At 41.9% G+C, this 26,056-nt stretch overlaps 1 protein-coding gene across 15 annotated transcripts in view; it reads left to right on the top strand.

Moving 5' to 3' along the window:
• Nucleotides 1-26,056, top strand: part of TECRL (trans-2,3-enoyl-CoA reductase like) — a 77,246-nt gene that overhangs the window by 12,998 nt on the left and 38,192 nt on the right. For all 15 annotated transcript variants that reach the window (XR_003536943.1, XR_003536945.1, XR_003536944.1 and 12 more), the window contains exons 2-4: nucleotides 1,941-1,992; nucleotides 21,791-21,835; nucleotides 23,118-23,221. Coding sequence is in view for 12 of the 15 variants with exons in the window: in XM_027700341.1 (XP_027556142.1) it covers nucleotides 1,941-1,992; nucleotides 21,791-21,835; nucleotides 23,118-23,221 (201 nt within the window). In the remaining 3 variants the exon portion in view is untranslated. The remainder of the gene's footprint in view (nucleotides 1-1,940; nucleotides 1,993-21,790; nucleotides 21,836-23,117; nucleotides 23,222-26,056) is intronic.

The following is a 26,056-nucleotide window of genomic DNA, read 5'->3' as shown; positions in this document are numbered from 1 at the left end:
GCTGGCATCAGGAACTCCAAGGGCAATGTCTCCTTCCTGGCGCAGTACTATTCAACATGGTTCGAGTCAACACAAATGTCAGGGCCAGGGAAAGGGTAGTCCTTTATTTCAAGGAGCCCAGCCCTTGATTTGGGTGGAGTTGGCATTGCTTGGTAGGCACATCAGAGAGACAAGTCAAGGTTTAAGTAGAGGTTCACTTACAGCAGTTTCTGCAAATAAGGACTTTTTCAATGCCCAGTAAAACCCTCTGTAACCACAGAAAAGACAGTGTTCTCATCTAAGCCCAAAGGAAAAGCTAGAAAAAAAATCCGTACTTTACAACCTTTTAGCACAGGTGTCATTTTACAGCTTTAGATAATTGAAATCTGTATTAAGCTCCCTGTCTGTTCATATTATTACTGGAAACAAGTTGCCTTACTCATAAGTCTAATGGCACATATATTGTATATCTGTGTGGGGTGTCAAAATATAAAGAGTAAACTTTTCTTTCTGTAGTGATTTGTTACTTCGGAGTCAGCAATTTTATTTTCTTACATCAGTATTTCTACAAACTCGGTCTCTTCAACAAAACAACCTATGCTAAGGTGCTGACTGATCTCTACTGGCAGAATTTCTTATGTTCTTCTCTATTCTTTTGCATGGTTATTGTCACAAATCACTAGTAAGTAAAACAGATAGACAGATAAATATCACTAAGCACATTTGGAAGAAGTGGGGCTATAGGCTAGATGGTGCCAAAATCCAAGCAAGGCTCAGTAAGTCAGTTAATGCTTAAGTGTATGAGTTCTAACTAATGCAATGGAACAGGAACTGCATATCCCATAGAAATCTTTAGGTGGGCAGAGACAGATAAGCTTCTGCAGAGCAGGACTGTTGGGTTCCTGTGTAACTACCAAGAAGGTTGCGCCAGGCAACTGCTGCATTCTGGTTAAGCTGAGGGAAGCTGGGGATGGGGTGAGCCAGGTGCTGAGTGCCCAGACAGGGAAAATGGTGCTATGGCTGTTTCTCTACCTCAATCCAAAGAAATTCTGCTACTCCTCAAGATTTTGCTATATGTCACCACCACTTCGTACTGGTATTAGTCTATGCTGTACAGGTGCCTAAAGTCTTCAGGGGAAGGGGTTTTCTGTATGCTGCTGTGTGACTGCAGTGATGAGATCTCTTGCCAGAACCAAAGCAGATCCCCATACGTGACAGAGTTCAATTTACTTCTCAGCCTCTGTGCTTAAATGAACAATACACAATATTAAATCAGTGTCAAGTTGTTGAAACCTTGATGTCACCTTGATCTCAAGCTCAATATACTACTTTCTGAAGTGTCCCACTGCCTTTCCTTGTAAATCTAAGTCTTTCACTCTAGTAAGTTGTGTTTCTCAGATACTTTGTACAAAGTATATTAAGAAATCAATATACATAATAAAATAGAGCCTAAAAGGCTTCCAGACTGCCATCTAATACTGTGACACCTGAATTGCGTCAGTGCACACGAACAACACCGTGCAGCAGCAAACTCATTTCAGGCAGAAAGAACAGAATCTGCCACCTTGCTACTGGCTTCTCAGGAAATCCGTTTCATGTCTCTAGGAGATGGGCCTCACAATGCTTGAACCTAACTTTAAAGCTAAACCCTTCAAGTTTTCTCACTGGTTTGATCTTGGGGGCAATTATTGCATCAAGTAGGACCAAAAGCTTTCCCTCGACCCTCATGATTTTAACCTTCTATTGATCAAGCAGAGGTGGTCCAGGTAGTGTGTAAGTCAAATGTGGACAATCCTTAATAACATATCAACCTGTGAGAATAAATTTCCAGATTTCTTTCAATTTTGCCAAAAGAACTTGAAGACAAATTGAATCATCTCTTCATTAGAGGAATGGAGAAGGGATCCCAGAGTGAAGAAGACAAGAAAATTAATCTGCATGCATTTTGCTTTCTTTTCCAGGTACCTCCAGCATCTACCGTTCTTGACGTGAAACACAAATTTCACAAAGCATGTAAGTACTATGGCTAACAGGCTGGAGGCATGGTTAGAGGCCTTTCAGCTTGGAGAAATTGTCAAATTTATTTTTCATGAAATCTCACATAAAAGCTGAGACTGGCTTGACAACTCAAGTACTAAATAAGAACAGTGTTTGAACTAAGGTTCTACTGTAGCTATCGCAGATGTGAGAGTGGAAGGAGAGAACTGCATAATTTGTCACTGCCGGAACATGAGGGGCAGTAGTTTTCTATCTTCCTTTTAACATTACACAGTGCCAATCCAAGGCCATAACTGTATTTGTTCTTCCAATGTTATGTTAGATAAATTTCATTAACATTAGACTGCTCCAAGCTGTCCATAAATAGACCATTTAGACCAAAAAACTACTTGGACAAACTTGATAGGTGGGCCCACGAGAATCTCGTGAGGTTCAACAAGTCCAAGTGCAAGATGCTGCTTCTGGGTCAGGGCAATCTCAGAAATGAGTACAGGCTGGGAGAAGAAGTCACTCAGAGCAGCCCTGTGAAGAAGAACTTGGGGATTCTCGTGAATGAAAAATTGAAAATGAGCCGGCAATGTGTGTTCCCAGCCCAGAAGGCCAATCTTATCCTGGGCTGGAGTGGCCAACAGGTTGAAGGAGGTGATTCTGCGTCTCTAGTCTGCCCTCATGACTCCCCCCCTGGAGTACAAGAAAGACGTGGACCTGTTGGAGCAGGAAATTATCTGAGGGCTGGAGCATCTCTGCTGTGAAGACAGGTTGAGAGAGCTGGGCTTGTTCAGCTTGGAGAAGAGAAGGTTCTGGGAGACCTCACTGCAGCCTTCCAGTACCTAAACGGGGCTTACAAAGAAGAGGGAAACTGACTTTTTACCTGGGTAGATAGTGATAGGATATGGGGAAACAATTTTAAACTTAAAGAGTAAGTATTTCAGTCAGAGATATGGAAGAAATTATCTACTGTGAGGATGTCCCATCCCTGGAAGTATTCAAGGCCAGGTTGGATGGGGCTGTGAGCATCCTGATCTAATGGGTGGCATCTTAGATGCTGAGCTTTCATTATTTTTACAAAAAAGTGTTTATGAAACTAAACGCTAGATGCCTTTTGCAAAAAAAAAAAAAGTTGTCGGTCACTAAAATCTTGAATTCAGAGTAGTGTAAGTAAAAGAAGAATTGTGCTTCTACTCTGTCCTTAGAATTTTATAAAACACTAAAGCTTAAGGCTTCTGTGGTCACACACAGGTTCAATCGAAGGAGCAAAATGTTGTTGACCTGACTGTTTTAAAATTACTTATTTTCACTGCCTGTAAGGGCTTGTAAAACGCAAAATGGCAAAAATTCAAAAACCGCATTGCTGAGTACAAAAAGATGGAGTGCATATGTTTTAATATTTCAATAAGGGTATGTCCTCCCATCAGTTTGTAAAATGCAGTGCATTTCTGCCTAGAATCTCTTAAATCAACTGCAACTGGATTTATATTGATGCAGTTTAAATCCATTGAAGAACACTGGCATTGAGGTTTATGCCAATACAACTGCAATGAGATTTTTAATAGATTTGGCTAAAATGGTGCAAGTCTGTGTATAAGCCATTTTAATGGTGCCTGTTTTGATACTAAGAGGTATCTTACTTCTCAAGTACCCCCAGTGATGTCAGTGGAGCTAGTATCGAGGAAGACAGCATACAACAAAGCATAGTACACACTGTGAACCAAACCTCTGACAGTTCAGCATTTTACAGCACACAGAAAGGCTGGCATGTGCCTTCAGTGCTTTTTCAGGCCTCAGTTTTTTATGTCAATTCCTCCCATTCCCAGGAGTACCCCATAACAGTGTCCTGTGTCCTTTCTTCTTATTTCAGCTCATTGCTTTGATCTCTCTTTTCCAGTTCATGACTTATGGATGTTGTTGTCTCATGAGGTTCCCCCCCTCCCTTCCCCTCCCCACCCCTTCCTCCTTTCCCAATTGCAAAGACCAAATCTTCACTTTTTTCTCTTTGCATAGTCTGGAGGATGACAGATAATAGCATATAGTTCTTTTAGGCAAGAGCTGAGAAGGGGCTGAAGCTGATCTGTGGATGCCTTTGGTTACCATGCTATTTTGTACTAGCTCATGCATTCATTTCTGTCATTTTGTGTGTGCCAGACTCACATGTTCCCCTATAATCCCTCGTTAAAACACACTCCTACGCACACCCCATTACAGTCTCCCTGTCTTCATACATTCTCCTTTGATCACCCATGCAATTAAGCTTTCTCCTCAGCTGGTGTCTTGTCAGCCCTTCAGTGAGAGGAACCCCTGTGCAGCAATTTCACAAGCATCCTCTCTGTCACAAAGCAGGTTTTGCTGCCTGATTCAAGAAATGAGGATAAAGACTACATTGTGAATTGCAGCACAGGAGGCTATTAAACATTAAAATAAAAGAAATGGGATGCAAGTGACACGTGCCATCTTACTAAGTCAGTCAAATATTAGTTTGGATCTGTGTTTATACAAAAGGCAGAATATGGATTTAGAAATCCAGGAACAAATACTGAAACACTCCTCAGCCCTCACTTCAGCAAAACTGTCTCTACTGAAACAAACCCAGCAAAACCTCACCGTGTGCTTTCTGTAGCATTGAGTTCAGGGGGGCAATCCCAGTTTTATCACTGGAGATTGAGGGATCTTAGTGGACAATAACCATTTAAGACCGCTATTTCCACAGGAATTCAAAGGCTTTGCCAGACTGAAGATGGCTGCTTTGAATCATCCCCTGGTTGCTGTAGCTGCTGTCCCCGGGACGGACTGGCAGCACCAGCCTGGGTCAGCCCAGACCAGTAGTTTCCCTGTTGCAGCCCTCCAGCCATCAGCTCTACAGGGGCTTTCTGTAACAGATGTTAGAGCAAGGCTGTCACACTTAATAGCAAACATCACACCTGCCCACCATGAATCTGTCTAATCCTTTTAAAACATATTTGCAGTTTTGAACTCAGCAAAATCCTCTGGGAGGGAGTTCCACAGTATAAGTATGTTGCAGACAAATGTCTACACTTCTACAACCCGATATTTTCTGCCTGAAATTGAGTGGCAGCTGAGTGTCTGGGTGTCACTGGCCATCATGCTGTATTGTCTAAGGCATGGTCAAAGAAGCCTCACTCAAATTGGTGCTGTGCTGTAGGTGACTTTTCTAGTATTTTCCTCATTCCTTTGTCTATCTGGCAGAGGTGGAACTAAGCCAAAAACTAAGTGTATAAGAAGGAAGTTTCTTGACCCATTTTCTCAGTTGCTTATAATGAGTTAGGTACCTGGCATTTTCTTTATCTATACAGATTATATTTTCAGTGGAGAAAGAAATATCTTGTAGGCTAAACTTCCTGAGCTCTTGTCCTTGGCAATAACTTTTCACCTTTAATTTATTTTTATCTTTGCAAAATGTATTGGACTGCTGTAGGAGGAAATCTTACAGATAGAAAATGAAAAACTGTAATAATAATGCTAATTCATGTATCACATAACTAAAATAAAATACCTCTAGAACAGGTAATATAGTGGAGTCAGTGATCATTAAATATTTTCAAGGTTACTGCATGGAACTTGGTGAAAAATCTCTTGAAAGAAGAGGAAGAGCAGAAAGGAGAGGGGGAAATAAGACCTCAGCAGTACTGTAACAAACTTATGGAGGCAACCTCTTGCACAAGGGGGACAGCACAACTAGAACTGTTTTGAAGCCAGAAGAATGAGTGTAGGGAACCCAAAATTGCCTTCTAGGCAGAAGGAGCAGGCAGAGAATGGAGTAAACCTGGTGATGGGTGGAAGCAAAAAGGGAAGTTGAAGAGAGAACTGAAAACATCATGAGTATCCTGGCCTGCAGAGGGGAATGAGGTGTTTAAGGAATAAGGAACAATTCAAACTGCCAGCTGTCCCAATAAAATACTAACTCCTAACCATTCAGCTCCAAAATTGCAGGCATTTCCATCTAAGATAACAGATGTTGCACAGAGCATTTAAAATAAGCAATATGAATGAAAGTAAATCACTAAGACAGAAATTGTCAGTAGATGGCACTCAAGAATAAACAGCATAATTTCTGGACAATATGAAGTTTTAGAATCCTGCTACACCATCTTACAACTGCTCCTTATAGGTATTTCTACAGTGATCCTAGGAGCTATGTTCCTGAGAAAGCTGCTGAGATATTTTCTGTTGTTTTTCTCTAGAGAGGACAAGAAAAAAAAATGCAACTCCTTCATGATGGGACGAGTCTCTCTTTTAGCCTCCTCCTTATAGGCTGCAGGGCAGTGCATTAGGATTCATCTGCCAGGTTTTACCTATTGCTCTCATCCTGCATGTTCCCCAGAAGCCGTAGAACAGGCAGCCCCACAAATGTCTTCACTGCAGACATCCTGGTCAGAGCATTTCCCGTCTGACTGCCTGCACAAAAGCAGGATCAGAGGGTCCTGTGCAGGCCCTTCCAACATGCCATTTCACCAAGTGCATCAAATACTACCAGTGACTTCCAAATGCTTGAATAAGATGTTTATTACCCAGTGAGAGGAGAGGGCAAACATGAGCAGAAGTACCACATCATACAATTCTTTTCCAGCTGCATGGGAGGCCTGTGCATATTCTCCCTCCTTCCCTTTTCAAAAGGACCTGTTACTGCCTTGAGCTTGCTTCTGCCCCCAGTTGCCTGTCAACAGTGCTCAGCTCAGGCAGTGCTCAACAGCTGGAGGGAGAGTAGCATTTTAAAACCAACAGGTTCTTGTTCACCCAAAACCCTGAAGCAGATCTTCAAAACACAGAACAAGAGAGGTCAAGCTGACATGGGGAAGAGCAAGGAGAAGAATCTCTCATTTCTTAGATATCACAAGGCAAGCCTTGTAAGTGGAGCTTTAGGCAAATGAGGTACTACAATTATTTAGTGGAGGAGGTCCTCTTTCTTTTCTCCTTTTCAGAAAGTCTGCAACTTTCCTGCTTTTAATGACATCTGAGAGCTAGTAGCATAAGTAAGGAATAATTATATTTTGCCTAAACGCAAGAGTGGGATGCAGAGCTGTTGCTGCAAAGGATAACTGTTTGTACTGCATCACATTATTCCCTTCTAGAGGCTGGCTGTGATGTTAAACTGCAAGGCTCAGAGAGGTGAGAAAGGATGCTGTGGGGATTAGTCATTAAGAGCAGTACCAGGGCGAACGGTGACTGCTAAGCCAGTGCCTTGCCTGCCGGCTCTGTATAATCAGGACTGCCTGATAACACAGTCTTGCTGAGAACCTGCAGTTCCTCTGATTTCTCCACACTGTCTATTACAGCTGGATTCTCAGGTTGCAGAAAGTTAATGAAATCTGTCAATTTTGATGCCTGGAGAGACTCATGTGCCTGGTGAATACATCTGCTGGGATGCAGAGAAGCTGAATTATGCTATTTATGGCTCTACAAAGTTGACTTCATAGTCTTGGCCTGTCAATCAACCATGTGTTTCACAAATCAAAGAGACCCAAATAAGTTATATCTAGGGCATAGAGCCTTTCAGAGGGATCTTTCTTTTGCCCTATATTAGGAGATCAGGCTTTGAAAAAGCCAAAATTTTTGAAGAAGGGCCACAATCTGATCCCACCATGAGTCACCTTGAGCTGGATGCACTCCCTGGACAGAAAAGCAGCTACTAAGTCTACAGCTTTTATCAGACCCAAAACTCCTTCCTCCCTGATTGTGTCCTAAGTAGTTCACACTAGCCCAGAATCCACATACGAATAAGTTTTTGAAGGGATAGACAATATCCCGCTGTGCAGGCGTCTGACTTCAGAGCTCATAGGCCCAGCATTATGTCCCCAGTGCAGATTCATAGAGCACGTTGGGCTGGCAGTCACATCCAACTATTGTTTTTATTAAATTCTCCCCTCTCTGCATTCATAACAACTCAATTGGAAATTACAATGAAGGCGAATCACTGGGGATGGGCAGTTATTACAAATGGGCACTAAGAACTACAGTGATTTCATCAGGGTAAATTGCTCATTCATCCGTGTTGGCTTTGTAAATGGAAATTACTAGATTAGGAGGAAACATGGTATTTGTTTCATCTTGTATTTATAAGTTATTTTTCTTTCGTCTTAGTCACACAGCAGATATCAGTATAACATCAGTTTATGATGAATTTCAGTGATGAATGATGGAATTCTAAGATCTTTTTACCTCTCTATGCCTGTCAACACAACTCAGTTTATTAGAAACTCGTCAAATTTCTTGTTACTGCCACAGTGAGGCTTGTACATACTTAAATTCTTTACTTTTTGCTTCATAAAGCACAAAGTAAGCAACAGATCCTTCCACAAAACTCAAACCAGTTGCTACCATCTTCCTCCCCAGCTCACAGTCAGAGATCTAATCCGTGAGTAAATTGCTTCCTGCCTCTGCAGCACGTGCCTGTCAGAACAGACACTAAATTCTTGCCTTGGCATGGTGCTTTAGCCACAGGGCCAGCCTGTCTGGTAGCCTTCATTTCTGATCTGTGCAGGAAGAAGGATCAGGAGGATGACCTCCTCTCAGCCTATTTGTGACATATCTCTGCAAATCTTTCTATACAAAATACAGGAGTCTGTCTGTTGGTACAGATTTGTGTGACTTGAATTTATGGCTTAGCTGTCAAAATAACCAAAGCACTCCTGTGAAAGCTGGGAATACTTTCACTTCTTTTTTAATAGCCAGTCAGGAAATGAGAATGGCATCATTGACCTAACACTGTTAAAAGGAAGGAGAAGCCAAACTGAGTTAGTCTCATGATTTTCTTCCAAGTGAATGAAAATTTACCTTAGACACCACATCCACTCCACCCCACCCCCACACCTCATTCTGTTTTGGGGTTACAGAAAAACAATTCTGGCCATTTTTCAAAAGGGAAAGACAATGCATGGATATGCCCTCCAGAAGGTTCTGTGCACTTCACAGACAGTATTTTGCATCCTGAGCTGTGGTCACAACCCTCCAATTCAAGCCATGCATCTCTTGTTGACACTGCTAAGGCCCAGAATTTTCATTTGGACATTTCTAGCTGGGATGCTAAGATAACAATAGTGAGAGCAAGCACCAGACTAGGCACCTGCAGTTTGCTTCTCTGCTGAGCACTTAAATCTCATTATAAGCTGTGGAGGAAGAGATATTAAAGCACTCTGAAAAGCATCTGATCAGATATCCCTGAAGTTTTACTCTTTGAAATTTACACACGGTTACAAAGAATATTTTCATTATGTATTGAATTAGGAAAGTATGGTTGAGGTTTGGCTCACCCAGCTGGTTTAGAAGCAGGGCACATAGGACCTCAAGCAAGACTTTTAGAGTCAGATTTTTAAAGCATTCTGGTCGTCTAAAGATAACAGTAAAAGCCAAAAGGCCACCTGGGACTTTTGAAGTCTCCTGATTCACACTGAAATGAATGTGATGTTTAAGACTTAGGTCTGTAAGACTTGACCAATGGGAGTCATGCTATTGACTGGGGTGAGTTATGTGTTAGATATTTTCTCCCTTTTGAGCTTCATTTTCTCATCTGTAAAATTAGAATAATTAACCTTCCTTTCATCCACCTTGGGATCCATTGTCTGTTTTGCCTGTTTTGCCTGTGATCCTGTAAGAAACATTTGGGACAAAGAATGACTTAAATATATGTTTAATGACCTATTGAACCAGAGGCAGTAAGGTGTCTAAAACACAAAAGCCAGGCTATCCATTAAATGCTTATAAGATGACCTTCAGAAAAAGAGCAACATTTAAAACAGCAATGGAAAAAATGAAGATCAACTAAAAAACTTAATTGGAAATGCACATTATTTCTCTTTTTTTGGCAGCTTCTGCATCTGATGTTATTGCGTTTCATTAACAGGATTACAGATATCATTTCAGATGACTAACACAATAAAAGAAAAGGCAGCTAATCTATTGAGATGTAGCTTGAAGCAGAACTGTCCCTTTCTGCTCTCTGGGATATTGTCCCCAGCTGAGATTTACAGGGCTCTAACAATGCATCACAAATGACATCCTATGTAAACAACTGGAGAACAAATGTGAGATGCTATTTAAATGCCTCATTAAGAAAAGGAAATTTCATAGCTAGATTCTTCGCTTTTCTTGCCTTTGCAGTAGAATTAATTGACAGATCTAGATGAAAAACAGCAAAGTTTGTTTACCAGAATTGACTATTATTATTTACAATGTGTCTTATATTAGTGCCTGTGGCTCAACTGAGAAAACTACAGTAGAAGACCCTATAGAAGTAATCCAGGCCCTAGAGAATATCCAGACTCAGGAATTAAATGAGGAATTAAAGCCTACTGAACTATTATTAGAAGATGTCAAGGTAGTTTTGGTTTTTAGACAGCTCCTACATCAATTGAAACTCAGGTATTACATTTTTGGTCTGAAGAACAGTTTGAGTTCCAGTTCACCACCAGATTCATGTGGGCCTAATGTTCATTCAAGGAACTCAAGATACTAAAAGCCCCAGTGGGCCTTCATTAGTGTGAAAAGAATCTCATGTCCATTAATAAGACAGGTGTCTTGATTATGGCAGGGTCAAGATCACTTCAGGCTTTAAATGTGCTCTGTATCTACATCAGGTTTTTCACAGGAGTCCCTGTGCTTTTGAACACCTGATCTGGGCAGATGGCTTTACTGAAAGGTCCAACATCTTCTCTTAGGAGGAGATGCATGGAATGGGTCTGCATGAAATGTCCCAGGACTTCTCGTGAAAGACAGCCAACAGGCATTGGATAACAGAAGAGGAAGTAAATCTCCCTTGCCAAAATGAGAGGAACCTACTTCCTTCTTGAAAAACCCTGGGAGAACTTGAGAAAAAAAATTACATGGCTTGTGGTGTCACTTCTTCTAGACAGGTTAGGTTAGAGGCAGCAGCTTCAGCTTCTAAGTTCAGACTTCCCCCCAGGTCTTCTCTGCCTCATGCCTTCTCTGGCTGTGCTTCTGCAGCCCCTGGCTTCCTCAGGACCAAAGAGATGTGACATAACAAGTAGCTGCAATTCTGGGGTCAGGGTCAAGTGAGCAGGACAAGAGTAAAGGGGGCTGTTCAAGGGAGGCCTCAAGGGAGGCCTGAATGTGAAGGATGTCAACCTGTGATGGTGATTTGTTTTGCATTTGTTTACATGTGAGCTCTCTCTCACATTTGTAGCCTGTTTATTTATTTATCTTTCTATTTGGACATGGAGGGAAAGAAACACTCAGAACAACCAAAATAAGAAAGCTTTTCAACAAAACTTGGTATTTGCGAGTTTCGAGTTAATGAAAGCAATGCATCAAAGACAAGAAGCTGAACAAATGATTCTGAATAAAAATAATGTAGTAGAGTGGTGTTCTGCCTCTTTCTAAATTGCCCCCAAATTGCAATGATATTGAATATATTTGCTGTTGAAAATTATTCACCTTTGAAATAAATGATTTGTGGGTTATACTGGAACAATGTATGTTGCTCTGGTTTAAATACACACTGATGGGGAGGCAATATTATTTTATATTCTGCCATTAGAGTGCAAGCTTAGAACGCACAAACAGTCTAGATGAGCTGTGACTATAAGATTTACAGAGGGAAAGCAGTAGAGGTGTTGAAAGGCCATGAAGTGTTTGTCATATAGATTGGGATGAAACATCATCCCTCAACCATGAGAATGAATACTCACCAAACAGTGTTGCCATTGTCATGTCCCTCACGGTCTGTGTATAACTGTGGAAAAGCACTGTGCCGATCAGCTTTAAGCATGTTATGCTTCTTTCTATGTGGCTGCCTCATGGTTGATGTGCAGCAAGCCTAACTGGGCTCATTTCCTGCTGGAAGAGCTTGGGATGGTGGGTCTTGCACTCTCACAGAATCACAGAATCATTTAGGTTGGAAAAGACCTCTGAGATCATCAAGTCCAACCTTTGACTTGTCAACTAGGCTATGGCACTAAGTGCCATGTCCAGGTGTTTCTTGAACACTTCCAGGGACAGTGACTTCACCACCTTCCTGAGCAGTCCACTCCAATGTTTAACAACCATTTCCATGAAGAAATTCCTCCTGATGTCCTGCCTGAGCCTCCTCTAGTGCAGCTTGAGGCTATGACCTCTTGTCCTGTCTCTAGTTGCCTGAGAGAAGAGGCTAGTATACCTTGCTACAACCTCCTTTTGGGAAGTTCTGGAGAGTGATAAGAGTCACCCCGAGTGTCTTCTTCTCCAGGATAAACAACCCAGGTCCTTCAGCCACTGCCCATAGGACTTACCCTCTAGACCCTTCACCAGCTTTATTGCTCTTATATCTTATATTGCTCTTCACTTCAGCACCTAAACGTCCTTCTTGTAGTGAGGGGCTCAGAACTGGACACAGGACTAGAGGTGTGGCCTCATCAGTGCTGAGTTAAGGGGGATGATCATTGCCCCGGTCCTGCTGGCTGCAGTATTTCTGATACAGGCCAGGATGTCATTGGCCTTCTTGGCCACCTGGGCACAGTGCTGGCTCATGTTCAGCCACTGTCAGCCAGCACTCCCAGGTCCTTTTCTGACAGGCAGCTGTCCAGCCCCTCTCCTCCAGCCCGTAGCACTGCCTGGGATAGTTGTGGCCAAAGTGCAGGACCTGGCACCTGGCCTTGTTGAACCTCACACTGTTGATCTCGGTCCATCGATCCAGCCTGGCCAGAGCCTCTATTCACTGGAAAGGTACTATAGCCTTGTTTCGCAGCAGGGGAACTGCAGTATGCAGAGGGAAAATTATTTGTCCTCTGTCATAGATCTGAGATGGGAAGAGCAGTTTCCCAAGCCTTGTAGCAGTGCTTCTGAGGCACAGAAGCCTTTGATCAACCTAAATAAGGTGGTGGGCTAAGAGAATTAAACCAGCTGAAACAAACTTCTCCCAGGACGGACATGGGAACACGACAGCCTCTGGCTCACGTGCTAGTGTCTGATCTGCTACCAGAGCAGGGCAGATCTCTACTGCCTTTTCCTCATTGCTCCTGGAGAAATTACAATTTAGCCCTGTTCTTAGTGGGGATTAATTTTCAGTGTGGTGAATTTACCAATGAATTTACAAGAAGTTAATTTGTACTTAGGAAGAAATCATGTCAGTTCAAATGTGTTCAATTAATTGTTGATGGCATTGGTGTGGCCATTAGATACAAAACTCACATTGCTTTTGGGGTTAGCGAGGGAACACATCCTGATTAGATTAGTGGCTGGAGAGAACACCATCCCCTGGATAGTCAAATTTTGAAAGAAAAGTATACTTCATCAGCATATTTTAATAGCTAATTGACTGTGAAATACTTGTAAAGAAACATAGCTAGAGCCTGGGGTAGGACTCTTCTCTGCCCAGTACATCTGAGGGGGAGGCACAAATGAACTTTTGAGCCAACATGGCTATATCAGCTGTGATTGTTGGGCCACCGTGTACTTTCTGATGCTAGAATGTAAATCATCAGGGTCCCGATCCTGCTGTAATGTGTGTTGGCACCGTACTGCATTCAGGCAGCATGCAAACAACACAGAGTTGAAACAGTGACCTCGCCGGTTCTCTGCTCTCTGTCCCTCTCTCAGCTCTTTGGAGAGCTGCTACCTAAATGTACTTAGCAGTCGTGCTGATTGCGGCAGTACCCACACCAGAGCTTTCTGAAGTGAGGAAGCAATGACCTGTGTTATCAGTGTCCTGAAACACAGCATATCTGCAACACTGCAAGGCACAGCACTGTTTGTTCTCTTAGAACATGGCACGGGATGAACACGAACAAAGGTTTTAAAAGAAACAACATTTTAAAACAGGTCTTTATATCTTACTCTGTCTGTTTTCTAAGGTCATGAGGATGGAAAGATACTTGTGTTTAGATGCTCTGCTTTCCTGCCTATGGAGACCTTGTCCGGGTTGGCTACTCCACAGGAGTAAAGATATATAAGCTGTTATGGATTGAGATAGACAGCAAATGATTTCATAAGCCACCAAACATTAAGCTGCATTTTTAAAAATGTTATGTTAGAATACAGACAAGCAGAAAGAGAAGGAGGGATATTTTTAGTCCCTGAATATTTAGTTTGGCAAATGTATGTTCCTTAATATGCAGTTTCCTGGGTTTGGGTTGCCCTTTTTATGAAGGCTTCACTGATAGAGATAATATTTAGGAATAGAATCCTGCTGCAGTTCTCACATTCCCCCAAATACCTCAACCACTATCTTTGTTACCCTTTCCAGACTTGTAGAGACACGAGAATCAAAGGCAAAGATAACTACCAGAATACAGATACTCAGTTGGCATAAATTATTTCTCTCTTAATTGGAGTTGGCATTTCAGAGCCAGAACACAACTGTCTGCAAATACGGAAGCGAACTCAGTGCTGTTTTAGCACATGGATGACAGGACACGGCCTTCCCTGGGAGACCCTGGTCAAAAGACTCCCCAAAGCCTCCCAGCTGCACTGACCACCCTGCCCACGGCCACCCCGAGCAGCAGTGCCATGACTGTGTGCCCTGGGGGCAGCAAAGGCCAGATGTTCAGCACCTCCTCACCCCCTGGCACTGACAATGGGCAGTCCCCTAAGGGAAAGTTCCATCAAGCTCCAGGCTTGTCAGAGTATCTATTTTCTTATTTCTCTGTATTCTGCTCTGTGGTTGTTATTAATGAAATAAGAGGTGGGCCTCATTCTCTTTCCCTTCCTTTGCCCACGCACATTAATTTAAATGCAAATTCACACAGAAAGATCAAAACTAATTATACTTTCTGCAGCAGGCTACATGGAAAATTGAAATGCACAGGGCTGGCTTTTCCCTTTTCTCTTTTTTTCATTTTTTTGGAAGAGCAAAGGAAAAACAATGTGCCAAAAATACTGAAATATGCATGTAAATGTTGAATGCTTGCTTGCTTTTATTTTCTCATGCTTTTTTTGCTTGTCTGAATTTCCACAGTTGCTTTCAGTTGCAGGCTGTTTCAGAAGAAATATTGAAAGGTTAATCTGCTAGTGACATTAATTGACCTGTAAATGACAAATAATATTCTGTTTACCAGTAATAAGAATCAATCTTAATTAAGAAAAACTATGCTGACTCTTAAGAAATTTGTCCATTATTGCCTGATCAGAATATAGCTGAAGTCTGAGATTTTTTATTTTATTTTTTTTCAGTGGGAAATAAAGGCATAGGGGGAGACGAGTGTTCCGTTTTTCAAGGAGTTAAGGTATTTATATAAGTTTTTTTCACTGAAAATGCAGCCAGGTAAATTTGTTACCCAAGGTGCAGTGCAGAGTCTTGGAGTTTCACATCTGGGCACAGCCACAGCAGCTTAACTGCTCCCAAGAACCAACATATGCTGTTTGTCAGATCCTGGGCAAGAAAAGCAAAAAACTGACACTTTTTTAAAAAGGAGTGGGTGCAGGCATTGTATGCAATGTGTTATAGAGCCATTAGGTATGCTCTGAGAAACCTGCTGGAGCAGGCTCTGTGGGGCTTCAGTGGAGGCACCAGGGGGGCAGTTACATGACTTATGTAGGTCTCAGATTCTAAGGCCAATGAGAACAATCAAATGAAGAGCTAAACCAGAAGCATTTAACCAGGCATTTAGTCAGGCTGGAGCTTACTTGCTTAGTAGTCTGTGGGAAGAGTGTGCTGTCCTGCCTCCAGGCCAGATCGTGTCCTTAACCCTGTTGGTCTTAGCCAAGGTCTGGAGACATCAGTTCAGCCAGCTCACTGCTTGCTCTCCCTCTCCAAGCACTATGGTTGTAGGTAGATGAATTCAGGTATTGCAAAAGCCAGAAGAAAGAAACGGATGCTTATGGTCAAATAGCTCATTTTTCAAATTCCACATGCCATTAGGAAAGAGCTTTTTTGTGTCCCCATAGCAACTAGAGTTCAAGGTGCCTTTGTAAAACACGTGGCCAGAGATCTTCCCTGGAAAGCTTACAAATGAAACAAATGAGAGAAAATACTAAGAAAAAAGCGAACAAAGAAAAAGGATTTATCCCTGGCTACAGAGCCATTAAAAACAACATCCATTTGGGTACTCTGATGAGATTTTACTGAACAGGACACATTGGATCTGCTCTTTGCACTAATTTCCCATAAAAACATGGATCTAGTTCAAGATCTTGCTACTGCTCTTTAAATATTCTGATACACCTCTCAACAGTCTTCTACAAGAAAACACAGCATAGCTGAATGATTCTGGATCCAGCAAGTGCCTTCCCAAAGTCAGCCCTTTGCCTTAAAGACTAAGAAAGTGATGGAAGCAGCGTACAATTGGTAGCCTGACCCTCGTGAGCCCAGCTGGGCTCAGGAGTTCAGTACAGTGCTAGGTCAGTATAGCTGAGTGTACCTGGAGAGGGCCTGGCTAGAGGGGGTCTCTGCACTAGCCCTGAAAAATAGACCCAGGTGATTGTGTTGGCGTTTAGTGGGTCAAAGCAACAAAACATCTTTTGATCTGTAGCCAAAGAGGGCCTTTCGAGTGGGACCATGTGAAGAGATGCCAGTGCCCTGCTTGCCCCAGACTTGCTGCTGAGAGCTGCAATTCTTCAAGTGGGCTGGCTGTTCAGATTGCAGTACTCAGCAGCTGTCATTTATTACAGTGGGGGCAAGCACAGTAAATAATCACTTCAGATACTTTCTCTCTTGATCTTTTGGCCAAGCTTAGTTTTACTATGGTTTCTTAGGTGTGCTTTCCTTTCTTTCATCATGCTCAGGAATCACTCAAGTGCAGTGTTAGCACAATAAATCTCACAGCCTTTTCTTCCAAATAAAAGCAGAAAGCAGTAGCTTCTAGTCATTTCAGCATCCCGCTTTCCTGCTGGCAGCTCAGTAGAGCAAGGGTACGCAAACTTCAGCCCAGGTTGAATTGTTAGCATGGTGATATCTCTATCCCTGTTTTCTCAGAAGTGTTCCTGAGAACACTCAGACATGCTGGCTGCAACCAAGTGAAACAACACTATGACCACTGTTTGTTTAGGGTCACGGACATGGAACAGCTGTATTTGTTCAGCATTTGCTTGTCAAGGAAAGACCTCAGCAAGTTTTCAGATAATCTGTCTGTCTCTCTATATTATGCACAAACCTGCCATTCCCACACACACTTGAATCTTTCCAGCAATCTCTTCTTATTGCTACAAAGATATCAAAATTGCCATCTGGTTAAGGTGGTGGAATGCGTTTCAGCCATGCTCAGTTCACATAAGCAAGTGCTGTTACATTGCTCAGCTCATGTGTAACATTTTGTGATCAGATCAGGGAGATTGCTGCTGCAGTGGTTCCTTGGAATTTCCTCTTATTTCTGCAAATTTAAACAACATACTGCTGATGATTGATTATAGTAATTTTGTTGTTCATATCATCCTATTCATATCACAGCAGGTATTGCTTGTAATTATTAAGGCTATTTGTTATTAGAGATGCATGGGCGGTGAAATACAATGAGAAGCAAACAATTTAACTGGTAATAAAATTAGCTGATCATGGAAAGTCAATCTGCTAATTATCTCCAAATTGTGTCTGTCAGTTCTGTTTTGCATTTCTTAGACTCCTTGCTCCCCAGTGAAAAGCTTTTGCAGGTCCGCATTCTAAGGAACAAACCGAATTCCCCATCAAGAGAGGTTTTCATCATGTTACACCTTTGTTCTCATACAGGTTCACATAATTTAATAAATATTTTGTGACAAATAGGCATTTTATTGTGTAATTTACTGCACTAATAGTGCACTAAATTTTTATAGAAGATTCTTTATAAAACAATAAAAATTAGGCTGATTCCTTCAATTTCATAACTAGTGGAAAGTACCCAGCACTTGGATTTCATAGTTGTTAAATTTTCAAAACATCTTGTGATATTTAAGTGGTGGAGCACACATTAAGGTCAATTTGAGCCACGTGGATAGAAAGTACCTTTGGACACTTTCAAAAACTGCACATAGGCTTTTCTAACTGTCCTCGGTTCCTGAGATTGTCAGATGATTAATTTACTGAGATTCCAGTATGCATGCAGTGAAAAACCAAATCATGTGGGCAGCAGGACCAGTACAACTTGGTTTTCTGTGCATTTTGCATAGTGGTATTGGCAGCTGGCTATGGCACTGAGGCTTTTATTTTAGTTAGCATTTGTATGGTTCTTTGACAGCACTATATCTCTTTTTTATGTCCAGTATTAATAGGTCATTTCATAGTTGGGTGTGGGAAAATTAAAGGTGGCTATCAGTTTTTATGTATCTGTCAGTTTGCTTATATTTTAATTTCTGTTTTAAGTATGGGCAGGTAAAACAACCAACCCAACAAACATTAAATATTTTTTGTCATATTCTTTTATTAAAACAGATTATTAAAAGTAAACATTGAGTCATTTTACAAGAAAATATCATTCTCTGTTGCAAAATTATGATGCCTTAAATATAATAGAGTTAAGATATAATATTGGGTAAATAGAGCTGTGGTTTGAACCATCATGGCCATTCTTATTTTCTGGAGAGTCTATATCTACTTTTCCAAGTCAAAACCAGTCTGGAATGTGAGCTGAAATGTTATCTTTACAATTTTGTTCCAAGTGTGAAATATATATTCCAACCCATAACCCTGTATAAGGGAGCTGAACAGCTCTGCTAATCACAAGGAATCTACAGAGACTGTGACCTACTAAGTACCATGTGGCTGAGCTCTGATGCATCATCCCAATGTCAGAAAGTAAATAGCAATACATGCTTGATCTTAGATGCAGCAGGAGTTACAGGATAAACTTCAGTCACCTGTTGTCTTGGATTGTCATTAATCTCAGTAGGAGGCAACAATGGAAAATGTTAAAAAGAAAAAAATGTGAATTAAACCCCAAAACAACTCTGTGAAAGAGAAACTCTTCAACTTTAAATTGGAAGCAAGGGGAGCTCTGCCAGGTGTGGGAATGCAGAGAGGCCTTCAAGGGCTGTGCACAGCTGCAGCTGTGCCTCTGCCTTCAGCCAGTGCTTGTTTACTCTGTCTGGGAGCAGGCACTCTCCACATGCACTTCCGAACTCCTGCTGATGGCAGGTGAAGTTAATCTGTCAGACAGTAGTGGCTCTACATATCCAAGAGAGCCATCAACCCCTTGTTCCGACAGGCAGTAGCAAGAATTAATACAAGTGATAATTAGTTCCTCTGTTTGGCTTCTTTTCACTATTTAAAGAGAGCTTTTCTCCTATAGGAATGAGATGAACATGTGTCTGTCAGAGTCAGGCTGTATTGGAATGACTTCCCACATTGCCAAGTAGCAACACAGAGCTGTCCTAGTGAGATCTCTGGAGGATCCCTGTGGAAAATAGTCACAGGAGGAAGGCAAGTAAATTGTGACAAGTGAGGCCAGGGGCCCTTTGGTTGACTGCCATCAAATGATGAGGAGGATGCCTAGGAATGTTTGGGGTTTCCTATCTGAAATGGGTCTTATCAAGCTGGGAGAGCAGACTTCTTGTGGAGGTCATACCTCTCCCACAAAAGCAACGCTGGTTTTTGCAGGACCTTGGGCAGCTAAGACTTGGGAACAGCCTTGCTATTCTGCTGCCAGTAAAGACCAAGAGCGGGAAACTTTTGTATTCAGACTCAAACCAACATAGAAATGTGTTTTGATTTTGTCCCCCACTCTGTTTAGCATTTCCACTTGACATTAGCTAGTGTCCCCCCATCCCATAGTAAGAGATGGGAAGGAACAGATAATTCCAGGTCACTCCAGCAAAATACACACAGCACCCCAAGCATGGTCTGGAAACCAGAGAGACACTTTGGTGTGATAACAAGGTCACTGCAGACAAGCAATGGCAAAGGCACACTTCTATCTATCTAAATCTTTGAGTATGTTTGAACATAATGGTGTACTGAGGCTAAAGGACTGGAAATGTGGGATGACGTGCTTAAATGCACAACCTCTGTTTGCCCTTGTGAAGATTATGAGCCATACCTAAAAGCACATCGCCACAGGATCAGGTAAATTGACTTTTATTGAAACATACTGTAATATGAAGGGGGAAGATTCCAATTTAACACAAATACATTGCATTTCAGGCTCCCAAATAACTATTGATATCTGCTGTCCTGGAGCAAATCATATCTTCCTTGACAAGTCAGACAGCTGCTCCTTCTCTATCTTCCCTTTGTTATCTTTAATAGCCACGGATTGTTGTGGTACCTTCAAAAAAATATTTGCAACTTACTTGACGGATGTTTCACCTCCTGCTATTAGCCCTGGTTCATGGGTTCATCTAATGCCTGTTCTTGCTGACGAAAGTCAGATCAAGTGCTTTTGAAATGAGAGTGTACTGGATGTCACTGCACAGTGCACACTTTGTACAGCTCCTCTTCCCCTCCAGCTGGCAGCTGGTGGGTGAACAAGCTCTCTAGCTATCCTGATTATCCTGACATAAGTTATGGTAGAACCAACCTCCAGAGCTCATCTGGTCCAGGTTCCAGCTCAGAGTAAGGCCAACTTTCAAGTCCTGTAAGACTGCTCATGGTCATCCCCAGCTGAGGCCTGACTATGGCCAGGGAAGCAGATCTCACAGCTTCTCAGGGCAAATGTTCCCATGTTTGATCACAGTCACTGCGAACAATTTTTTTCCATTTGTTGAAGATATGGAAATATTGGTATCTTAAATACAGGATCACTAAGAATTGTAAGATAGGTCTAAAGAAAACCATGGCTATATTTGACCAATTTCACTCAGACTTTGAAATGAAAAGACAAAGCAAGTCTAATAACACCAGGGTCGTGGGTTTGATACCTGTACAGGCCATTCACTTAAGAGTTGGACTTGATAATCCTTGTGGGTCCCCTCCAACTCAGAATATTCTGTGATTCTATAATTCCTTCAGGCTATCAACTATCCTCAGGTGTGTCAAAGGAAATGAAGGCAAATATCGTAGAAATGTATGAGGGTGGTAATACTGCAGCAGTTCCCTTGCCTTCCTCTGACAGTCTTTGCTGCCCACAAATCTCAGTCAACACCATGGGCTGTGTAAGGTCTCCCCAGACCGCCTCAGGTCAGCCCAGAAATGTGCTAGGTCAGCCCTAAAATCCTTCAAGAGCAAACTGAAGAGCGTGTATGGGTTAAGCAAAGTTACATGTCTTCGTGATGCAAAGGAGGAGTGTTTATTTTGTCGATTCATCAGCACAGCTGTAGAGGCACTACAGGCACTACAAAGAGCTGGCCAAGTTAACAATTTGAACTGTACCAGTTAGAACAAACTGGTCCAAAATCATCAAAGGGCATCCAAGAACAACTGCCAAGGGCTATCGTTCATTTGGGGATGACCTTTAGTGCATTTAAAAATATACTTCTAGGAAACATCCTTAAGTTGAGGGTATCATGGAACTTATACATAAACCAGTATTAGCTACCCATTTGCCTCTACTTTTTGTATCTTTATTTCCCTGATTAATCCATGATTAAGAATGCATATCCCTAGTCAGGTTTCATATTCCTGAATGGGAAACCGCCTTTGAACCAGACTGTAGCACAAGCACCATTTTAGAAGGAGGAACAAGGCTAACACATTTAGTACTGAGTTTTGGCAAATATGGTAATAAACAGGGTCCTCTTTATACTTCCCAGTGGTGCACATACAGGTCTATTTTTCATGTGCTGATGGAGCATTCAGCACTGAGATTGACCCTTACAACACTTAAGAAGGGAGAAGCGACTTATGCTCTAATGTGTATATTACATCTTCGTCCAGCTCTCTTGTATTCTCCCTGTATAGCTAAGACTGAAAGAAAGGTGGGGTTTTTCTCCATCTCACAGTTGTAGCTATCAGCTGAAAAAAACCCAACTGAGAGAAATTTAGATCCTTCACCATGAAATTAACAGCCACGCTTTGTGATTGGAACAGGTCCCCAGTGGTACCCCTCCCGTGTTGGCCTGCAACTAGAACGCAGTAAGTATTCATATGGTTGAATACAGCCACCTAATGTTTTACTAATCCTCTGGCAGATTCTCCTCCTAACAGTATTCCTCTCTCTATACGTCTTATTGGGTGAACTGTTAGCACATTTTCATTAACGGATATCAATTATTAACTTATTAGTCTTCTCATTAATAAAGGAATCTAATATTTTTCATCCATGGCTAGGCTTCGCAAACAAAGATTTGGGTATGTTTTTCATAATGTTTCAGGATACAGTATATGATCAAATAAGGAAGACAAAGCAGTTTTAACCCATTTGGTCACTTCTCTCACTCAATGCATGATCTATTTTAATACTAGCTCACAGCCTCATCAAAAGATGCAGCTGCCTGCAGGAGGCAGCCTCTTTTTTTGTGCCAGTACATAAGTTCTTGGTGGACATGGCAGTGGGAGATAAGGCTGCCACAGGCTGTGTGGTATTTGGTCTGTGGACATATTGAATTGCAAAGCCGTAGAAAATGAGGGCTCAGCAGCTGATGGAATTTAGCATCCTTGCTGACGTAAACAGTCAACAAATATATTGAAAGGGAGACACAATGCATAAAGCAGAAAAGAGCAAAGAGGTGTTGCAGCCATGACAACATCCCAAGCCAGTGGTTGTTGGAGTTTCCTAATATCCAGCTCACTGCCCCCATAAAACAAAAGAGAACCAGATATTGCCATTTTATCTCTCTGTTTGTACACTCTAGGTCCATTAGGACTGGAAGCAGATGCCTCAGAATGCTGGGAAAAATAATGTAGTGCTCACATACACCTGGTCTGCCTAGGTCAGAGCTTACAAAGACAGTGGGCTTTTGCCCAAGAAGTTGCATTCATCGTGAGGTGCCACCTACTGTGAAATAGCCTGAGGATGTGAATGTTTCAGTAAAATACTTCAGTGAGGGAGATGCTGCATAACATCGACTTTGCCATTAGTCTTGCAAGACAGAACAAAGAGTGCTCTATGGAGTTGTCTGTGTGATTGCTTGGCATGTCTCTAATGGGTTAGATTAACAGAGATAGCATCATACAATTGCCACGCATTGCTGCCCAGTGTCATGTCAGCCTGATGCTTTTGTTAAAATGAGATAACTGTCATAGAAGTGCTCTAAGTTGTTAACCTGGAGAATAAGTACCACGTCACCAAAATAAATCAGAATACAAGCTGGGCCAACACCTGGGCCATTATCAGGGCAGCCTATGCATTGTGCTGAATCTCTTGAGAGGATACCTGTTGTTCATGCCATCTCCTCTTCCTTTTTTGTCATTGCAGACGGGCCCTTTTTGAAGGATTCAATTAACATTCAAAGTCTTGCTGTTTCCTCCATCATTACACTGTATTTTACAGACCTGGGTCAGCAGGTCGGTTGGACCACAGTAAGTATGTCCTTGTAACAATCAACAGGATATGTCTTAATGTACAATGTGTTTTAGCATCAAATTACTCCAACATCCCCAGCCAGTCTTTCCCTATGTAAAATGGTGTAATTACTTATCAGCAGTCAAAACAGAATTAAATGGATAGTGAGCCAAATTATCAATATGCTAACTCTGGCATCCAATTAAAGATTAGAAGGCGGACATAAAAAATATTGCCTGAGAAAAAAAAATCAATTTTAAAAAACAGTTTTAGCTTATCTAGGGTTTATATGCCTGTGCAGAACCTGTAGCCAAATACATTAATTTGCTGCAAGACTCCTCAGCTTTGAAAGTGGAAGGATATTAAAAAGAAAAAATGGATTTCTAGTAATCCTGTTACTAATGTAGGAAAATTATTGGATGAAAATGTCTTTCTCTTTGTTCACCCAAAGAACAGTTCTGATAGAGAGGCTAAGGATTCCAGGCAGAAGATGCCCAGCAAGGCTCAGGAGTCACAACTTTTGAATCTCTTTCTAAAACAAAAGTATTTGCCATGAGCAACAATATCTGTATTATGCTCTAGGTAGGCATGGTCTCAGTCTGACTTCAGTTATTTTCCCGTAAGTAGCTTTCAGAATACAGTATATGATCAATACAAAGAACATAGCTGGAAGGTCAGGGTGGTGGGAGAGAGGCAACTCATTCCACTCAAATGGGGTTGCGGGGAACTCTAACCTTACAGGCTCCTCTGGGAAAGGAAGAAGAGAAAGATTCAATGTGTTCACAGTCCAAAGACAGAGGACAGTAGAAGTGTTTGAAAGGACAGTGAAGGAATGGGAGATAAAGAGACTTCTCCAGTGTCCTGCACCAGGCATATATGGTGGAGCTGAAAGTAGTTTCACTACTAGACTGACCCAGCTTTTGCTGTAGTTTGCATGTACTGCACTACCTGGGGTAAGACATAGTCCATATCTGTATATTGGGTAATGAGATTCCCAATTTCTGCAGTGAGAAACATGAGTAAGACAGAACTACTGTTTCTGAAAGGTATAAAAACATTGACGAGACTATGAATAGCAATGGAAAACCTACCACCAGTTGCTTTCAATTCCTTTAATGAAGCAAGTGAGTTTTCCCTAACTGGCATCATGGCTGTTGGCCAACTTATTAAATTCTTAGCTCAGGCAGCACACAGATCCCCCCCTGCTCATGCAGGGGGACTAAAAGACCCACCGACAAGCCACTGTCCTTCCTTGGCAGTGCTATATGGATGAAGCTTGTGAGTGTCAGGTCTTTGAGCAGCTCAAACGTGATAGTTCCTGTTCATCTCTCCAACAGGTCACTATGGGCTAGGAAGCATTACTATAAGACACTTGGAGTAAGCATGCTAATTTACAGTTCTTTATCTCTTGGAAGGTACGCTCTAAGTGTTACTGCCTGAGCTGGCCTTGACCTTGGGATGTCAGCCTCTGGATCAGTTCTGTAAGGTCATATATCCAACTCACCTGCTCAAGCTCACGTACATTTCCCCTCTCCAGGGAAGCAGATTGCCCTGATCAGCACGAATTCTGACTGGCTTTAGCCCCTTTGAAGAAAAACATGACCTGTATCCATCCTTCCCAGTTCCAACAGGACCCAAATCCCCAAGTGATGACAGGCAGTTTACTTCAGTGGAGCTATAGCCTTTCACACCGACCTGTTTCAGTGGAGGTCTGTGAGATACCAAGGCTTTGCCCCACCCTGACTAATAGCCTACTGGGGCCACACTGATTAATGCCATGCCTGTTTCCCCCGTGAATCCATCCCACCACCTCTCAACCAAGGAATTTCCTTGCAAAGCAAAATTGTGATTAGTGCAGCTTTCTGTTTGCTACAATTAAGTAATCTGCAAAAACCTTATTTATTCTCTCTTTTCTTGGTGGTTTATGTAGCCTAAGACAGTAACATAACTAAAGCTTAATATCCCATTATAAATAGTGCAGTTATGACCAGGAGTTGATACTGCAGGCAGTGGCATTTTTTTTATGATTTAATCTGCATGCAAAAAGTTGACTCCATGAGTTTCTGAATATTCATGTTATCCCATTCTGCTCCATATTCTAAATTGTCTCCATTCTCAGTGAAAGAAATCTTCTTCCTAGCCATGTCATTTAAACAGCCAGGAGATTTTTATGTTATAACTAGTCTGTAACAACAGAGAAAAAGTTCATAGAAGATTGTATTGTAACAATAGCAATTAAGAATGCATTTGTACACAGTATGTGTAGTTTTACTGCCATTTTTACTATGCTTAGAGCTCCCATTCTCCCATCCCCCTTGATACTCTATCAGATTTACGCATACAGTGAGGGATGTTTCTGATTTAAAGGGTTGACATTTAAATAAACAAGGTGGAGAATGAAAATATTCTTATCTTGTCAGCAAAAGGATAGCTAAGGTACAAAGGGCCACATTCAGCTCTGGACTCCAAAAATAGATACAGAAGCACATGGAGACATCCTGTCTAGGGGAACACTAATCACAGAGGTGGGTCTTCTGGGGCTCTGTCACCTCATTGGAGATCACACTTGAGAATCAAGAACACTAACACCCCCAATGCTGGGGATTTACAGCCAGACTATGACTTGTGGTTTTTAAAAGGGGAAAATAGTACTGACCTCCACCTCTACCTCCTGGGAGCAGTGCCCTTTCCACGCATATGGTAAAATAAAAGGTCTGTTCCCAGACAGAATTTGGGTCTCACTAAGTCTAGGAGCAGTCTTCTGAATCAAGAAACCTCAGCTTCCCATTTGGAGCACGCACAACCTCTGATTTACAGTCCTTGTCACACTCCACCTTGGTGGCTCAAGAGTT

Source organism: Neopelma chrysocephalum, unplaced genomic scaffold (genome assembly GCF_003984885.1).
Source record: "Neopelma chrysocephalum unplaced genomic scaffold, ASM398488v2 Primary Assembly neopelma1_146, whole genome shotgun sequence".
In the NCBI taxonomy this organism is placed as follows: domain Eukaryota; kingdom Metazoa; phylum Chordata; class Aves; order Passeriformes; family Pipridae; genus Neopelma; species Neopelma chrysocephalum.
This window is presented reverse-complemented; position numbering and strand designations above follow the sequence as displayed.